Source organism: Streptopelia decaocto (assembly GCF_964273445.1).
Source record: "Streptopelia decaocto genome assembly, chromosome: 1".
NCBI classification, from domain to species: Eukaryota; Metazoa; Chordata; class Aves; order Columbiformes; family Columbidae; genus Streptopelia; species Streptopelia decaocto.
In genome coordinates, this window is record NC_138663.1 from 145,042,570 (window position 1) to 145,060,721 (window position 18,152).

At 42.4% G+C, this 18,152-nt stretch overlaps 1 protein-coding gene across 1 annotated transcript; it reads left to right on the forward strand.

The window, feature by feature from the left end:
- Positions 1-3,910: 3,910 nt before the first annotated feature.
- Positions 3,911-17,991, forward strand: CNOT11 (CCR4-NOT transcription complex subunit 11). The gene is made up of 7 exons (XM_082043750.1): positions 3,911-4,494; positions 5,968-6,132; positions 10,120-10,272; positions 10,837-11,039; positions 11,791-11,993; positions 14,953-15,049; positions 17,621-17,991. The coding sequence occupies exons 1-7, from the start codon at positions 4,068-4,070 to the stop codon at positions 17,816-17,818; spliced, it is 1,446 nt and encodes a 481-aa protein (XP_081899876.1). The 5' UTR covers positions 3,911-4,067; the 3' UTR covers positions 17,819-17,991.
- Positions 17,992-18,152: the final 161 nt, after the last annotated feature.

Below are 18,152 nucleotides of genomic sequence, written 5' to 3' on the forward strand. Positions count from 1 at the left end.
TTTTATTGACCACTTAATAGCTATTCTATAAAGCCATCTAAAAGAAATGGAATATGCTCAGCCTGCTCTCAGAGGAGCTGTTCTGCAAAGGCAGAAAACTGAACCCTTCCCTTTACACCGTGCGACTGTGCTGCAGTGACGTATCTCCTGCAGAATCCGACTTCCCCCTAGACCCACAGAGGTAGCCGGGGCCCCAACCTTCCTCCTCGAGTGTAACGTGATCTGTTTCAGAAATCAAATCTGGCTGAGAACTCATCTATTTGAGTCTGCACTAGTATCATACACTCTTGCTTCTTCTTTACACAAGTTTTCAGTCCAACAATATCCAACACATACACCCACAAAATATAGTGCCCTGTGCAGTTACAGAAACCCTCTTTTGCAGCACATTTACTATACTTCATGCCCCAGGAGTACATTACCCCCATCTTTTTCTTAGATTAAGATTTTTGCTACCCTGAAATGGCAATCTGTTTTGAAATCATTGTGACTTCAAAATTCCCTTTGTCAACTGATGCTTGTGCCCATCCCACTTCCTATGAAGTATTCCATCTTCTAAAATGTTACCTTTCCTACTCTGACCAGAAACCTTTTAATTTGGACAGAATAATTTCAGAATGCTGCATTAGCCACATATGAGTCACACGATTTTTTTGCTGTCTCAGTCACTGGGGAAACTTTTTATTGCTCTGAAGTCCATTTCTGCAATTCTACATCCATTATTCCAGTAAGAACATTATCCAAGAGTGGCTTACACTTCTGAAATTTAGATGAAAAGACAGCTTTCTCTTTCTAAATATGATTATTCTTTTTCCTCTAATGTCTTCAGCATAGTTTGTTATTAGGAGCAGGCTGTACTAGAAAGAACACCTGGACAGAAGCATCACAGGTCTATTTGACTGTGGATTAGGACCCAGCAAACTATCCTGCAATTTAAGGCACGAGTTTAGGCACGATCATTTCTAACCACAAACTTCATTCAAAAAACAAACAAATACAACTTTTGTCAGCACATCAGAAACAGAAAAGCTGCTGGCCAGCCTGAGGCCAACAGATGAGCACAACACACAAAATCCTCATGGAAGGATTAGGAGAAAAGCTAAATTCTTTGCATCTCTACATGGGATCTTGGAGACATTCCCAGACAAGAACCTTTGCTGATGGGGTACAAGTGAAAAGAACTGTCTCACAGTGAAGTGCTAGTAAGAGATGTGAAATGAAATGCATAAAATGAGTCACTATTCATCACCAGGATCATCAGCTGAAGGACGAAGATGCTGAAGTATGAACTGCAACGTGCAGAACTCATTGCCACAGGGCTTTAGGCAGGCCAAAATTAGAAATCGTTTCATAGAGTGCTTAAGACGAGCTCAAGGAAGAACATTCCCTTGGGGTGAGAATCACAGGGATGAGCATCCCACCTCCCACTCAGCAAGCACCCAAACAGCAGATCACCAGAAGCCAAGTGGACACAGGAGAAAGCATCATTCTGTGCTTTCTCCGCTAAACCCTTGTGCTAGCAGTCATGGACAAGACACTAAAGCTAGATAACATCATCCTATGTTTTTGTGTAGAGTTATGGATATGTATAGCCACAGCTACTGACACGAGTGCCTTTTGTTTAGACCAGCAACTCCTATTTAGGAAAAACCAGGTTTCCTGTAATAAGCTATCACTCTCCCAAGTCTTTTATATCCTTGTATCAAACTGTTATCTCCAGTCTCTGAGAGACCTAGAAACAGCCACTTGGGCCTTTTTCACTCAGCAGACCACTGACATGGTTTCATCTTCCCAGTTTATTGCAATGGTTCAATCCCACAGAGCCAAAACTCTCTCTCACAGGGAGAACTACAGTTTCTCTACAGGTCAGTAAGACAGAGGGGAAGACAGTTAGCCTGTTCTATATATCCTCAGCTCTTCTGCAAACTGAAATGTCTTCTCATTGACTGAGCACTGAAGTCAGCTGCTAAAGTTCATCTTTCCAACTGTTCATACAGAAATTCATTGAGTTATGAGGAACTTCTTCTGGCCCGGAGTCTTCCTCTTTAAAATACTGATCTTCTGCATGATTTGACTGAAGATAGATACTTAACTTCTTCTCTCTCTGTGTCACAAGTAAGGGAGGAAAGCTCTTGGTCATGTCCATGCATTCCAAAGTTATCCAGCTAGCCCTGCTGCACACTTACACAGCTAACTTCCTCAGCAATCTGCAATCCTTTAATCTTCTTCCAAATTCTTGGTTAAAGTCCTCACTGCAGCTATTAGTAAAGTCCAAACTTCCAAGGACCCAGACTTCCAAGGACTCCACTGTTTGGCCGCGGCAGGAAGCTCACTGGCATCCTCTTCCATCTGCTTTACTATTCCAGGTGTGTATCTTGAAAACAGACCTCTCACTGTCACCTACTCAGCTGAGGAGTTGCTGCTCTATCAGTGTCTTTCAGATCACACCTCACACGGCTGTGGACCGTTTTTTTTTTTCCCAAAGTCATTGTTTTTTAATGACTGTATATGTACATGAAGCCTTTACACCACTCAGATCTGGGTTTCTTTCCCATCAATCACGTAAATTAAGGAACACTCCTATTACTCAGTCTATATTCAGAACATTAGCTTTCAATCTATATTATTTTAGAAACCTAATCTCATCATGTATAGCAGCATGGCTAACTAGAAAGCCAAGGTCTTCTGGGCTGGGTGACTTGGGAGTACTGATACTAGAAGAATCAGCAGAAGCAATGTCCGCTCTCAGGACTTTCCAAGCTCTTCTCTCAGCATATACCACAAAAAGCTTTCCTCCGGGTCATGCCCTCAGCACTCCTTCAGGCTAGGCCTGATGCACCTCTGAGTCGCTGTCCCTCAAGATGCGCATCCACAAAGGTAGCTTGCGTGAAACAGATCACCCCCCTCAACAGAGATGTTCTTCCATCCCCGACTTCCATCACACACTATTGCAGCTCACCATCCTCCAGCTCTGCTGAGAACCTCGTCAGCAAAGCAGATAGTTCTCAGCTGAATTGGATCATGAAGTAGGGGATGAACGCTGCCCTCCAGGATGCCCTTTGGGCAGCGGGAGGAGGTGACCACCACCTTTTCTGTTTATTGCCAGTGGCAAGGCCAGGCTGCCATGGCTGCTGATGGAAGCACGGCCTTGGCGTCTCTCTCTTTCCAGTCACTCTCAGGGACACACAACCCCTCACAGCGGGTCCGCATACATCTGGAACGTGCCTTCCCTCCCATTTGGGGTGATGACCGGGAAGGTGTCTGGGGTGGGGGCTCCCCTTCTTTCAGAAAGCCATGGGATGATTTCACAGCGGGATGTGATCAAATGTGCCACCATCCTGTTGCCAAACACAACGGTGCTGAGCTGTTCCTCAGCCAGAAGCGGACCCACACCCGGGCAGGGAGCAGCGGCCATAGCGGGACGTGCAGACGGGGCTCAGCTTCAGCCCCTTCGCCTCCTCCCTGAAGGAATCTCATCTTCCAGCTCCCCACGCCGGGCCGACCCCCGCCCCGCTCCCTCCGGGCCGCCAGCCACAGCTGCCTCGCTAGAGGCCACGGGGCCCCGCCGGTGGGCGCGGGCAGCCCGCACCGCCGGGCCCTGTCGGGGCGGGGCCGCCCCTGACAGCGCGGAGCTGGGTCTCACCGCCCCCGCGCCGCTGCCGTCGCTCCCGCCATCCCGGGCGGCGGGAGGAGAAACAGACTCCCCCTTGACCGCGCGCCGCCGGGCTCCCCCTGCAGGCCTCAACGGCTCCCCGCGGCAGCGCGCGGCACCCCGCGGCGGCAGCCAATCCCCCGCGCTCGCCCCGCCCCCGGCGGGCAACTGGAGCCAATCCCTTTCCGCGGGGCGGGGGCGCGAGCGCCGGTCTGCCGCTCCCCCCCGCTCCCCGCCGCGCGGCCAATGGCGTGCGCGCCTCCCCGCCGCCCCGGCGCCGAGCCGGAACGCCCCGTCAGCCCTGCCGCTTTTACGGCCGTGCCGTAAAGCGGGGCCGGCGCAACACCGCGCGCGGCGTTACGGCAGCGGGAGGCGGCGGGGCCGGGCCGGAGCGGGCGGCGGCGGGTGCGGGCGGATGCCCGGGGGCGGGGGCAGCCCGGCGCCCGGCACTCAGGTGGGAGCGGAGGCGGGCGAGTCGGGCGGCGCGGCAGGCGGCGGGCCGGCGGGCGGCAGGATGAGCCTGTCGCCGAAGGAGCTGTCGAGCCTGCTGAGCATCGTGTCGGAGGAGGCGGGCGGCAGCACCTTCGAGGGCCTCTCCAGCGCCTTCCACCACTACTTCGGCAAGGCCGAACACTTCCGCCTGGGCTCCGTCCTCGTCCTCCTGCTGCAGCAGCCCGACCTGCTGCCCAGCCCCGCGCAGCGCCTCACCGCGCTCTACCTGCTCTGGGAGATGTACCGCACCGAGCCCCTGGCCGCCAACCCCTTCGCTGCCGTCTTCGCGCACCTGCTCAACCCCGCGCCCGAGCGCGGCGGCGACGAGGCCGAGCGGACGCCGCTCTCAGGTGCGTCCCGCCGCCGGGGTGCGGGTGCGAGGCGGGGGCGGCCGGAGGAGCCCTCCCGGCGGCTTCCCCGCTGCGCAGCATCTGGAATATTGTGTCCAGTTCTGGGCCCCTCAGTTCAAGAAGGACAGGGAACTGCTGGAGAGGGTCCAGCGTAGGGCAACAAAGACGATTAAGGGAGTGGAGCATCCCCCTTATGAGGAAAGGCTGAGGGAGCTGGGTCTCTTTAGCTTGGAGAAGATTGAGGGGTGACCACATTAATGTTTATAAATATGTAAAAGGTGAGTGTCATGAGGATGGAGCCAGGCTCTTCTCGGTGACAACCAATGATAGGACAAGGGTCAGTGGGTACAAACTGGGACACAGGAGGTTCCACTTAAATATGAGAAGAAACTTCTTCTCAGTGAGGTTGACAGAGCACTGGAACAGGCTGCCCAGGGAGGTTGTGGAGTCTCCTTCTCTGAAAACGTTTAAAACCCACCTGGACACATTCCTGTGTAGCCTCATCTAGGTGTTCCTGCTCCAGCAGGGGTCGGACTAGATGATCTTTCGAGGTCCCTTCCAATCCTTAACATTCTGTGATTCTATATTGCTGCTCAGGCTCGGCTTCCCGCCGGGGTCTTTACGCTTCCCGTGTTTGGAAAAAAAGTGGTGGGAGCTTGTCAAGGCAAGGCTTGGTGTCTGACAGAGCACTTGGTTGAACTGTAACATGGGGTTTTGGGAAGGAACCCGTTACAAAGCCCTGGAGGTAACAGGAGGATTTTGGTGGCTTTAAAGCTCTGAAACAAATCTCTTAAGTTCATGAAACACTGTTTTCCACTTCAGTAAATGCAAGCACAGCAGCAATGGGTAAATCAGTTTCTAAAAAAGTTACTTTTATAACTGACAGTATGAATTGCAATGTCTGGTCATATTTAATAGCTCTCTACCTGTCTAACGTGGAAAGCATATAAAGAAACCACTGCAACTGACTTAGCATCAAATATTGCATGTTGAGATACCTCCCAGATGTTCCCATGCTGCTGGCAAGCCTCATATTTCAGGCTAGACACGAAGAAGAATTTTTTTACATTGAGGGTGGTGAAACACTGACCTGGGTTACCCAGAGAGTTAGTAGATGCCCCATCCCTGGAGACATTCCAGGCCAGGCTGGATGGGGCTCTGAGCAACCTGATCTAGTTGAAGATGTCCCTGCTCATTGCAGGGGGTTGGACTGGATGACCTTTGAAGGTCCCTTCCAACCCAAACTATTCTATGATCATACAGGTCAGTATAACGCTGTATCTTGCATCGCTTTAGAAACTGAATAGGTAGCAGTTTTATATGTACTCAACAAAGACTCTTCAGTTGCACGGATCTTGCTATAAATAACACATCAGTTTGTGTTTTATTTTTGCTGTTCTCTGTGAAGTATATGGAAACCATTAATGCTGCTGCCTTGAAAGTCAGAGATTGTTTTTCATTTTGTTTCCACAGGCTTCTTACCTCCCATAACTCCTCCAGAAAAATTCTTTCTTTCTCAGCTGATGCTGGCCCCCCCTAGAGAACTGTTCAAGAAGACTCCTCGACAGATTGCTTCAATGGATGTGGGGAACATGGCCCAGTCAGTGGATATAAGTGGTCTTCAGCTGGCATTAGCAGGTAAGGAGGAGATGAAGCTGTAGTTCAATTATGAGTGAAAATGCTGGTTGTAACATGGTTATGAGTTACTTGAGAAACACTCTTGTTTATCATAAATATGAAAAAGGTTGTACTATGCTTTACAGTCTTCAAACCCATGTTCAAGCACATAAAGAAATCTCAAGCAGAGATTACATCTTAACAGTTTTGTCATACTTCAGCATTAGCCACTGCCTTAAACATGAGAATGTCTTGTTAATACAGGAAGATTTACATCTAAAGCTTTGGTTCTTTTTGTGTGTGTGTATTTTTGTCCCTTTTCACTCTCTGCAGTACTTCTAGCATTACAGAACACAAAATAACTGTCACGCTGTCATGTACCAGTACTTCAAATGCACCTGGAAAATTGGCTATTGCAATTAAATCTTCAGTTTTACAAAGAAAGTCAGATCTTACAGTGTTAGCTCAAGAATGGGAAGGTGGACTACTTTTACTAGATTAAAAAGAAAAGCGATGTAATGCTTGTCCTTTGACAGGAGAAAAGGAGCAGGAACATGATTGTTCTGATCACCTTGACTGATGAGTCACATCTGGAGCTATATCTGAAATATGAAAATATTACTGGGAAGGAGGAGCCAGTTTGGAGAGCAAAAAAATAGTGTGGGTTTTTTTTTCCCCTAGGTATGTGCAAATGGACCTTTTTGCTTAAAAACCTACCATCCTGCCTTTATATCTGTAAAGTGTGGTTTATTGCTTTGAGGTCAGGCAGTAACTAGGCTTTTTCCATCCTGCAGTTGTATCTTTATATTGTCATCTTTTCTGTTTTGTTTTGTTGAGTGATTTTTTGTTGTTGTTGGTTTTTGTTTTGGGTTTTTTGTTTGTTTGTTTTGGTTTGTTTTTTTTTCCTGTAGAATCTGTCCCTGGCTTGTTATGCTGTGGTATACTGTCCCTTGTTCACAGTGTAGAAATGCCCTCTGGTGTCCTCTTTAGCTACTGTTTCCAGACTGTGGGATCTTTTAAAAATGCAAATTGATGCCCTAAAATACTTTCAGGGGTGAAACAAACCCATCTGGTTCTTGTTCTATTCATTCTGCCAGTGTTTTTTTAGAATACTTGTGTGAATTCAGATTTTGTGAAACTTGAAGTTGTGATTTTTTTTGCATAATGCACATGTGATGCCTTAAAGAAGCCTGGAGGTATATAATTTGTTTTTATTTGTTTTCCCCTTGGTACAGTGTTTGCCTTCTGAACAGTTTGTTCTCACTAAAAATAAAACCTGTAGAGAACTTCAAAACTGTAGTTGTATGGATGGGTACCCTAGTCCATGAATTTTAATTTGTCCTTTTTTAAAAAACAATAGAAGACACTGATGGCTTAAAGTGCAGTATAAAGTCATTAATGGGGCTTTGCAAAATTAAGCCCTGTAAGATGTGCTTGTATCATTATTTACACAATACAGTAAATGTGCGTAATTAATTGCTTATGAGCAGCTGTAGGAGTTATGTAACAAAATAACTTCAAAAAAGTTTCATTTTGTATTTCTCAGGCTTCTTGCTGTAGCTCCCTAGAATAAACATCAGCTTTCTATTCACTTTCTTAGAAGATAAATCTTTTGCTCATTTTAATATTGCGATGCTTCTTGACTGTCTATTTGTCATGTTTCAGAAGGTCTGTGAAGTTTTCAGCATATTTCTCGTAATGATTCAATATGCAGGATGAAGCTGTGCTGCTGACAGTGCATAAATACTTGTATTACAGTGCCAAGATACAATGTTTATTTACACCCTTTCCCCCCACATTTCATACAATGTAACAGCTGAAAGACTTTGTGGCCCTTCAAAATTGTGGCCCTTGAGATGAATTCAGAGCTATTTAGAGCAGGAGGATTTTGACTTGGTTTAGCATATACTTGCAAAATCAATTTAAATAATTTAGAGAGCATTATTATTTTTTTTTTTAGGTCAGTGTATCTATACCAATAGTTTTGGGTTTTTTTGCAAAAGGAGGAAAAAAAATACTTTGCTTGTCTTCTGAACTTGAACTCAATGTGATAATTCACGTGCAAATGTATGGTGGTGTTTCTGGCTGTGGTGGGGTTTTGTTTGCTTTGTGTGTGGGTTTTGTTCATTTTGTGGGGTTTTTTTGTTTGTTTTGTGAGGTGTTTTTTTTGTGTTTTTTTGTGTGGTGGTGTTTTTATTGGTTGGTTTGGTCTTTTCCCCCAAAAAATAGTGTGTTGGAATAAAGCATCTTGGGATTGAGTATTAAAACTTGCTTTGTTATCTTCTCCCATTGGTCTACAGAATGTTTCTTCAAGCCTTGGCCTCTGCCTATAAATTGGTTTTGTTCATCTAGTGTGTTACTGTATATATAAAAAAAAAAATACCACTTTCTCCTAGTTTGAGGGATGGGTCTTTTGGCAAAGTGCTAGTAACTGCTAACTCTTATTTGAGAGTAATTGACCTGTACTGAACTGAAGTTTGTCACACATTGGAGAGCTTTCCTTTAAAAATCAAAGAAGGCTTCAATCTACGTGTAGAAAGAACAACAACAAAAAAAGCATCGTAAGGTAACCTAAGTGATTGTTTTAAGGTTGTTTTGGTTGGTTTGTTGTTTTTTCTAATTTAGGTGTCTTGGTTCAAGATGCTATGTACTTTTCTGTTAAATTAGCATGTTCTAATTCTCACTTTTGGTTACCTGAAACTGTTGATCCAGCCCTAATAGCTGAAGCAGTGAAGGTGAGCTTTTGGTCATCAATGGATATAACGAAGGGCTCATGCAGGCTTCTAAAATCAATGAATTGAAGGACTTTATCTTAAACTTTTATATTTCTAATTAAGCATCATTAATCATTTAGATTATCTTTTTTTTCTCCATAGAACTTAATTTGTTAAATCAATCCTGTTCATTGGCTAAATGAAGGTACTCACAAGCTGGAGTTTGAAGCAGTTTATAAAAGCTGAAGATGTTTTATAAACCAGCTCATTTGGACTTTGACTTTTAAAATTGTGTTGTGTTGGTTTTTTGTTTTGGTTTGGTTTTTTTTGAAAACAACTGAAAAGTATGCTAGTCATTGCCTTTAACAGCAAAACATACCGTGCTGTGCTGCTTCAGTGAGGATATATGCAAATGTTTGCGTGATCTGAAATAATTGGATAAAGTAAGACAGAAAGCCAAAAAAGAAATCAGCAATGTATGGCGCTGTTTTGATGAGCCTTTTGTTACTCACAGTTTCAGCATCTCTCATGGATTTGTTTGGGGTCATGGGAAATAGTTGACATGCATGGGAAGCCAGAAAGAGTTAATGTGATTGTGCGAAAAGTAGCAAGCACACTTGGCTTAGGAGTGGTAGGGACAGTACGCTGAATCTGACAGCACTACACTTATTACTCAGAAAAAGCATTGTTTAGATTCACGTGGCACTTTATCAAGGGATTCCTCGTGTGGTACCAACAATTTTGGACTTCACATTGCTTAAGGCCCTCTATGGAGGGAAGGAGGGGTGTAAGGTGATGGTCTGTGGTGGGTTTTTTTTCTATGTGTGTTTTTTTTGGTATGTGTTTGGGTTTTGTTTTGTCTATGACCATCATTTCTGTGGAGCCTGTAAATGTATCTCTGTAGATTTTTCCCTGCTCCAAGAAGAACTGATTGTAAAACTAGATATAGCATGTGAACTCTTTCAAGAGTACCATGTGAACCTAGTAATGTGCTTTTAGATGAAGATTACATCGGGTACTTACCTTTTCTAAAGCCAAGACTATGTTCCAGATTAATTTCTATTCTTTATCCTTGCTGCATACCCCTGTCCCCTGCCTGTCAGCTGGCACTCTGAGTACTAGCTGCCTCACACAGTGCTAAATTTCATGTTGATGTTATCTGGTTTTGCTTGTTTGGTGATTTTTTTAAGCTAGTTCTTCTCTACTAAAGTTGCTTGTTTCTTACTGATTTTAGTATTCCAGGCATCTCTGTTTCAATTTTATGCTTTAATATCATGGACTGGCCTTCTTTCAGAACGTCAGTCCGAGTTGCCAACGCAGAGCAAGGCCAGCTTCCCCAGCATTCTCAGCGATCCTGACCCAGATTCTTCCAACTCCGGTTTTGACAGCTCCGTTGCATCCCAGATCACGGAAGCCTTAGTGAGTGGACCAAAACCTCCTATAGAAAGTATGTGCATTTTCACATCTTTGTTTCTGTAACTCATGACATGCCATATTGTAATACTTCTTCAGATGAAATGCAATTCAGAAGTATTTTCAAGGTATGAAATGGGAATAAAGATGAATCAAACAGTGCAGAACTGCGTCAGGCTGTCTCCAGATCAGACTCAACAGTGTTCACATTTCTAGAGTTTTAAAAATCTGGAGCCTGTCCTCAAGCTGTTACCCAGGTCATCTGTTGGCTAAAACACTTGGTCTGATGCCCCTCAGATCTTAGTTCCCTATGGTAAGATCTGCATTGAGTGTTAACACCTTCCAAGGAAGCAATTGCTGTGGAAGGAGAAAAGGCCATAGAATCAGTAACTTGGTGATCTGAATCAAGAGGAAAAACAGACTGATGTAACAGTGTCACTAAAAATCAGAATTAAATGTTTTTCTGAGGGGCAAATAAGATAATAATGCTGTTCTCATTGTTACAGTAGCTTAAAGAAATTTGGGCCCTGGGGGGTTTCTTTTTGTACTGTTGTAAAACTGAATACTTGAAGCTTAATGTTTCATGTTGCTGGTTTAGGTCACTTTCGACCAGAGTTTATTCGACCGCCGCCTCCACTCCATATATGTGAGGATGAATTGGCATGGTTAAATCCAATAGAGCCAGATCACACAATTCAGTGGGATAAGTCAATGTGTGTTAAAAACAGCACTGGAGTGGAGATAAAAAGAATCATGGCAAAAGCTTTTAAAAGCCCCTTGACTTCCCCACAGCAGACACAGGTAAGTATCATGCACTTATCTGTCTAAAATGATTTTTGAACAAGCTGTTTATTAACACATGTATTTTAGAAATTTGGATCACTTTAATTGATGGAAGCTCCAGGTACTTTAAATTGTAAAAGCTGAAGAGTTTTGACTTGGGTATATATGAATAAGGAAGAAATCTTTAATTTTTCATAGCATTGAGTGAACATAGTTACAGTTGATAAATAAGTGGCACCAATATTTTTCTGCCTGGAAAAATACTCTTATAACAAAGTTGTTTGTGCTTCTGTGGAAGGTTTTGCTAAGTAATTATTTCAGAAATGCCAACACAGAATTTTATTTTTCCTCAATTTTATATTATTAGCCCTGATTTCAGTGGGTTTTTTTGATAATAATGATGTTGGCACTACAAAGTATCCTTTATTTCCAGAACTTTTTCTGACAACAGTGAACTTGAAATTGAAACTTCTTTCCGCTGGGCAGGAAACTAAAGAAGGCTGAAACTTTTCATGTTTTTTTTTTTTTTTCCTTCCCTTCCTTGCCATCCACTGATGAAAGACTAATAAATGCCCTATTAAAAGTCTTTATGGGCATGGTTGCCTTTACATAGAAATGTTAAGGTATACCTCCAGTGTCTTTCAATAGAGATGCCTAAATCTAAAGGGTTGTCGTTGTCCTGTAGCTTAGATGTGTTACAGCAGTTTCTTCAGGCAGTAATGTGAATAGTTTTGAAAAAAATAAACACATAAGTCTTTTTTCTTTACAGCTCCTTGGAGAACTGGAAAAGGACCCCAAGCTTGTTTACCATATTGGTCTCACTCCTGCCAAATTGCCAGACCTGGTTGAAAACAATCCTTTAGTAGCTATAGAAATGTTGCTGAAGCTGATGCAGTCCAGTCAGATAACAGAGTATTTTTCTGTCTTGGTCAACATGGACATGTCCTTACATTCAATGGAAGTTGTAAATCGGTGAGTACTGTCTCAAATCTAGGAAGGTTTTCTTAAGTATATAAAATAAATAGCTGAACAGCTATTAAATGATCGTGAGACTGGCCATGGGGCTGTGTTTGGATGCATTCCAAAGACTACGAAAAGTAACAAGAATGGAAAAAATGACTAGTCAGATTACAGTGAAGGAAAACAGTATCAAACTGTCATTTCCTTTTCAGTTTTTCTATGCTGTTTATGTTGTTTCGTTAATATTTATTATTAAGACTTAAAAGTGTGCTCTGATTAATCCTGCAAAGGAAGAGTGTGCTGTGGATTTTTAGCTTTCTGTGACTACCAGACTAAATCTGTTTCTTTCATAAAGGCTCTGCTTGCTTTTCACATAGTTCCTGTTGGTGGTGCCTTGTAGTTAAAAGAAAAAAGAAAACCAAACCCTCTTATTTTAGTCCAGATTAAATTTGTGAAGTTAGCTGTGGGTTGGTAATAAAGAATTGAACCTCTCAAACATCTCCAGTGCCAAGTTCAGAGAAAGCTGCCATTTTTCAGGTTCTTTTTTACAGCAATGCTATTTTAAAATATTACTGTAATGTTAACAGCTTCCTATTAGCATCAGCAAAACTGCTTAACAGGAAAAAACCCCACAATTTTCCAGCAGAAAGGTGTGATGCTGAAGGCATTGACTTTACTTTTTACATTAATAATTTATAATTTTAATTTGCATATTTTATAAATATATATGCTTTTCTATTTTTATTTAAATTGATATAATATAAATTATTTATAACATGCCATTTACCTTTTTTAGGTATGGTATAAAGCACATTTATGTCACAAGTGTGATGCTCGTTTTCCTGTTCTACAAATGGAGTGGCTTATTCACTTATGTCACTTATGTCACTTATGTCACTCTTTAATGTTAGCTAAGTGTTTCTACTTTGAAAGGAATGGGGAAATACATATTGTGCTGTGGATAACTTAAAGCCTTGTTGATAAGTAGTAGAAAATAATGTTATCAAACTGTTTGATACATCCAGCTCAAAATTATTTAAAATAGGTATCACTTAAGGCAGTCTGTCATTGCAATCTATAGCATGTCTAAAGTTTTAGTCAAACATCAGGTTCCTGGTTAATATATGAATTTCACTAGCAAGTCCATGTCCTGCGTCCCAGGAAGCTGTTAATTTAGTTACTGACTTGCAAAATAACCAGTTACTCGATGCGTGTGGTTGTGTCACTGTAGTGACTGTCACTCCCTCTAATGGATCACAATCCAGTCGCTCCTGATGAAGAACTCATGTTCTTTTCGCATATCTTAGAAATTAGCCTCATCTCTAGCTTCTGTCTTCTCTTCCATCTGAGGTAGCCATTGTGTTTTATTAGGGCATCTGGAAATGTCAGTTTTGCTGCTTCTTGAGGGATGCTTATGTGGAAGATAAGACTACAGTGGGACAAAGGGCAGTCACTGTGAGAATCCTCCCCAGAAGTTAACACCACGCAGTTAATCTGCTTAAACGCAACTTGCATTCTTGATGCGGCTTAAGTGAACAAAAGGTGGCATTGTTAAATCACCATCCTGCTTTACGTTCGTGCCCTGTCTTCACTGGGAATAATTTCTGCACGTAGGTACAACCCATTTTCTTAATAGAATGCTGGCCCCTTCAATGGGAAAACTTGTCAGACAGCTAATCCCCACAAACTACAAAAGTACATCTCTCCCACTTAACTTTCTTCATTTCTTGCCAGTTCCTGAGTGTAAGCTACCAGATCAGCCTTGTTCAGCAGTCTCTTTGCAGCAGAGTTGAATTGCACCTTAAGTATCATTTGAGGAAAGAAATATTTCTGAAATAAATCCCTCCCTACTGGTGCAGACTGACAGCAGTTACTGCTCTGAAGTTGGGCTAATGATCACAACATGGAGAAACAGTGAGAAGAAAAGAGCTTTTACTCAGGATAGCTGCGCCACCAGTCAGGCATGCTGGTTGTCCCACAGCATGACTGCCATAGGAACAACTTTAACTGCAAAATGACTGTCAGTGCCAACAGAGAGACAGTGATTAAGTGAAATAAGGCAAAGCCATGAAACTAAAATGTCTAAAACGCTGTTTTCCCCACCTTTCACTACTTGAGATAGGACTGTGATTAGAGTTACTTTGATCAAATTATGTTGTAACTTCATGGCAGTTCTACATTTAGTATATGTTGTCATGTTTAGAGAACTCTATTGCTTTTTCAATTTAAGAAACAGTGGCAGCTCAAATACTTCAGTAGTCACTATTGTTAAACCACAAATAGGTGTGCTTTGCTGTCAACCCTTAAAAATACAGTAATACTATTCTTTATTGCAATAGTTCTCCAATTCTTTTGCAGTAAGAAGCTTCTGAGATGATCATGCATCATTAATCTCTAGTTGACATTTTCATCTAGTCAGGGTCTCTTTTGTTTGAGTTGTAGATGCGTTGTTTCAGTTCCTAGGACTAAAATATAGATCTGAGGGAACTAAGGAGACTGATCTTTTGATGTAGCAAAGGAGTTATTCCAGTTGTGTACTTAAGGAGGGAGTTCAGCATCTAAATTCAGTACCTGAAATTCAAATATGAATAAGCAAAATTGTATTGCAGTGCTTACTGCAGAAGCATCTTGGGACTCTGACAGCTTGGGGGCTTCATTGTAAATAGGAAACTAGTATCGTTGACTCATTTGTGTAATATATAGCAAATGTTTGTAGGTGTGTCCAATATACTAGAAACCAATCAAACTTGTCTTCTGTACTGTGTCAGAGTTAAAAAAAGCTTTTGACTCTTAATGAATAAATTTAAATGGTTAGAAATATGTGGAAATATGTCTGTGGAAGCTGTCAGAAATCAGCTCTGTATGACGTGACTGGAAAGAAACTAGTATCATAGGTGTAACTCATCTGTTTTGAAATGGAATCACAAGATTTATGGCTTCGTAAACCACTGAATATTTTTAATTTGAACAGGCTTACTACTGCAGTTGATCTCCCACCTGAATTTATTCATCTTTATATCTCCAATTGTATCTCCACCTGTGAACAGATTAAAGACAAATATATGCAGGTGAGTACTTCAGTAAATTGGTGGGGGAAATAATATGTGCTGAGATTTTATAAGGCTCATAACATTAAATTATTCTGTCTTACTGCTTCTTTATTTCAAAGGCACTTCTTTTTTTCCTAACACACTATGCAGTTCTTTATAGTGTTAACCTTTTCACAAGACTTCACAGGTAACTACTATTCTGTTTTTTGTAGATGTAATACATGTCTCCCTGGCAAAACTGCAGTTTTGTGTGACTTGGGTTATCTGTTACCCAGTGTGCCTTTTCTTCACTTGCACTATTAGTTGTTTGCCTTCTGCTTAGTTTTAAGCTTCAAGTCTCTTGTCTGTACAAGCGTGCCCACCACTTCCAGACCTTTGAGGTGATGTTACAAAACTCACGTGGAAGTCTTGCCCTTCAGTCATGACTATTACAGACCTACAACAGCACACAGATCTCCTCAAAGACCTAGAAACCACCTCTTTTCTATCTTCCTAACACCACTTCCCAAGCCTGTCCTGCCTCCTCAGTACCAGCATGCATGTGTAGCCACCTCAAGGATCTTTACCCCCCGGGAAGTTTCCACGCTTCTGGAACACAAGGTTGCCTACATGCTGTGCAAGGTGCTTCCTTTTATCGTAAACCAATCTGTTTGTTTCACCAAGTTCCCCGTTGAACTTGTTTTCTTGGATACGTCATTGGTGAAAAACAGTTCCATGTTCAGTTTTCTCAAGGCTTTGTGAATCTTGACCAAGTCTTGCTTTGGCTTTTTCTTCTCAGTACTGAAGGGCTGCAACCTCTTTAGTCTCTTGCAACAAGGTGGTTGTTCCTTAAGCTTTTTTTGGTGTCCTTCTCTAGCTCTGCTGTATACTTAAGCTGCAGAGACAAAAGTTGCGTGCAGCACACAGGATACGTGTGCAGTGTGGGTTTAGATAGCAGCAAACCCCCTTCTGTCTTGTTCCCAGTACCCTTCGAGATGATGACTAACCATTTGTTATCTTTCGGTGGCTGCTGATGCATCTCTGCTTTGGAAGCCTTCCAGATACACATGGGCGGCTTGATCTGTGACCTGCTCAGTAGCTGTGCCTGTTACATTTGGTAGCAGAACAGGAAAATAGCAGCAGAGCTGGGCTGCAGCTGAGAATATGCCCACAGGGTGGGACACTGTGCTCAAAGGGGCTGCTGAGAGCATATAGCAGCTGTGCATTGGGCATGCAGGGGACAAAAAGAACAGAGGGTCAAGGAAGACATACTGATCACCGAGTCGCACGCAAAGCTCGTGAGATCTTAACACTTGTTGATGCTGCATATGAGGCCTCACAGCAACTGAGACACAAGATGTTTTGTTTGAAAAGCACAGAACAAACCCACTTGTATTGGAAGAGGCATGACCCTCAGGGACTGGGAGTCAGCCAGTGTCTTGGGTTTGTACTTTTGGTCAGAGTTTCATGTTCTTCAATTACTGAAGTTACTCTTGTAACTAATTTGTGTTGCAGAAAAAAAAAAAAATGTGATGCCTTCTGATTGCAGTGAAGGAAATAACTTGTTCCATTTCTGAATTCTCTTGGTATAGGTAACAAAATTTGCAGGAGTAAACTCAGCTCCTGTAAAAATAGTTTATAGCTTATTTTTGGTGTCAAATAACCTAAAATACTTTGGACACAATCTATCAAATCCCCTCAGTTCTGCCTGGTGAACATCGTTCATGCATGTAGTTGCTTTTAGAGACAGGTTTAGGTCCAACTCCTTCTCACAATGTCAAGTATGAGACTAAGACCTGATTTTGTCCTTGAGGAAAATGTACTCGGTAGAAAGCAGATGGTTAGTGACTGGATCTGTGTATGGCAAGTTGTAGGTGCCAGTTCTTAGGTTTCCACTTCCCGAGTCTGAGCTTGCTCTGCAAGGTGTTACCTAAGCAGCACTTAGGAAGGAGGAACACTTCTGAGATTCCATCTTTTCACTGGATCAGGTGGGAAATGAGCTGTGAGCTCTGAGGTGTGTTCTTGGATTACGTGTTCTGTCTTTCCTTCTAAAAGACAGCAAGAGGGTCATGTGCTAATTCAGCGACAGAGCCCTTCCCACAAAGCAAGATTGGGATCGGTCCTGTTACTGTCACTGCCCATATGGAGTGTCTTAATCATGTGGTGACTGGGGAATTTTGAAATGTGAAGCTTGTTCATTTTTCTTTGTGGTGTCACTGTAGAAAATAAGGCTGAGACCCTAGTGATGACATCATCTTAAGCAATGATCCCTTCTCTCTGACTTCATTCAGAGAATACCCAATAAATCAAGTACAGTGCACAGGTAGATCTTGTGCTTAATTTGTGCATGGGATTAATCTTGAGAAAGCTCCTGTATCCAGAAATACAGTACTACAAAGCAGAGGAGTAAATATTTAAATACAGTAGCAGTATGGGAGGTAAAAAAAAATATAGGGGCTGCATGTGCAAAGCTTATGAACAAGATTATGGCTGAAACTGAATTGTTCCTGAAATGCCTCAGTTGAGGCATTGCTGAGAGCCAACAGTCCTTTAACTGACGTGGCTGCAAATATTTCTCTGGATAATGAAACCCTCTCTCTTCTGTTTCAGAACCGCTTGGTGCGTCTTGTTTGTGTCTTTCTTCAGTCTTTAATCAGAAACAAAATTATTAATGTCCAGGACTTGTTTATAGAAGTGCAAGCATTCTGCATTGAGTTCAGTCGGATACGAGAAGCAGCTGGCCTCTTCAGATTGCTGAAGACATTAGACACTGGGGAAAATCCATCAGAAACAAAAACATCAAAATAAAAACACTGTGTCACTGGAAAACAAACACACACCCACACCAAAAAACCCCACTACAATCCTGCCAGCATTCTATACCAATTAATTGTATATTTTAAACTTAAATCACTGGATTAATTATAATTATAAATAACATTTTATGCATTTAAACAATAAATGCTTTTTCTGATACCCAGGCTTGACTTTGTGAAATGTGTTAGGCCTTACACTTACGCTATTTTTGACTGCGTTAAACTCTGTATGTCATATGCTTATCCTGAACTACAGGCTCTACTTCCAGAGAGAATGCAAATGATACTTGCAGTTTCACAGCAAATTGAAGTATAAATCTGGTACT

Coding starts and splice junctions, on each gene's coding strand:
- CNOT11 (XM_082043750.1), top strand. CDS start 4,068: ATGCCCGGGGGCGGGGGCAGCCCGGCGCCCGGCACTCAGGTGGGAGCG. Junction 10,273..10,836: donor ACCAAAACCTCCTATAGAAA/GTATGTGCATTT, acceptor TTGCTGGTTTAG/GTCACTTTCGACCAGAGTTT. Junction 11,040..11,790: donor CTTCCCCACAGCAGACACAG/GTAAGTATCATG, acceptor TTTTCTTTACAG/CTCCTTGGAGAACTGGAAAA.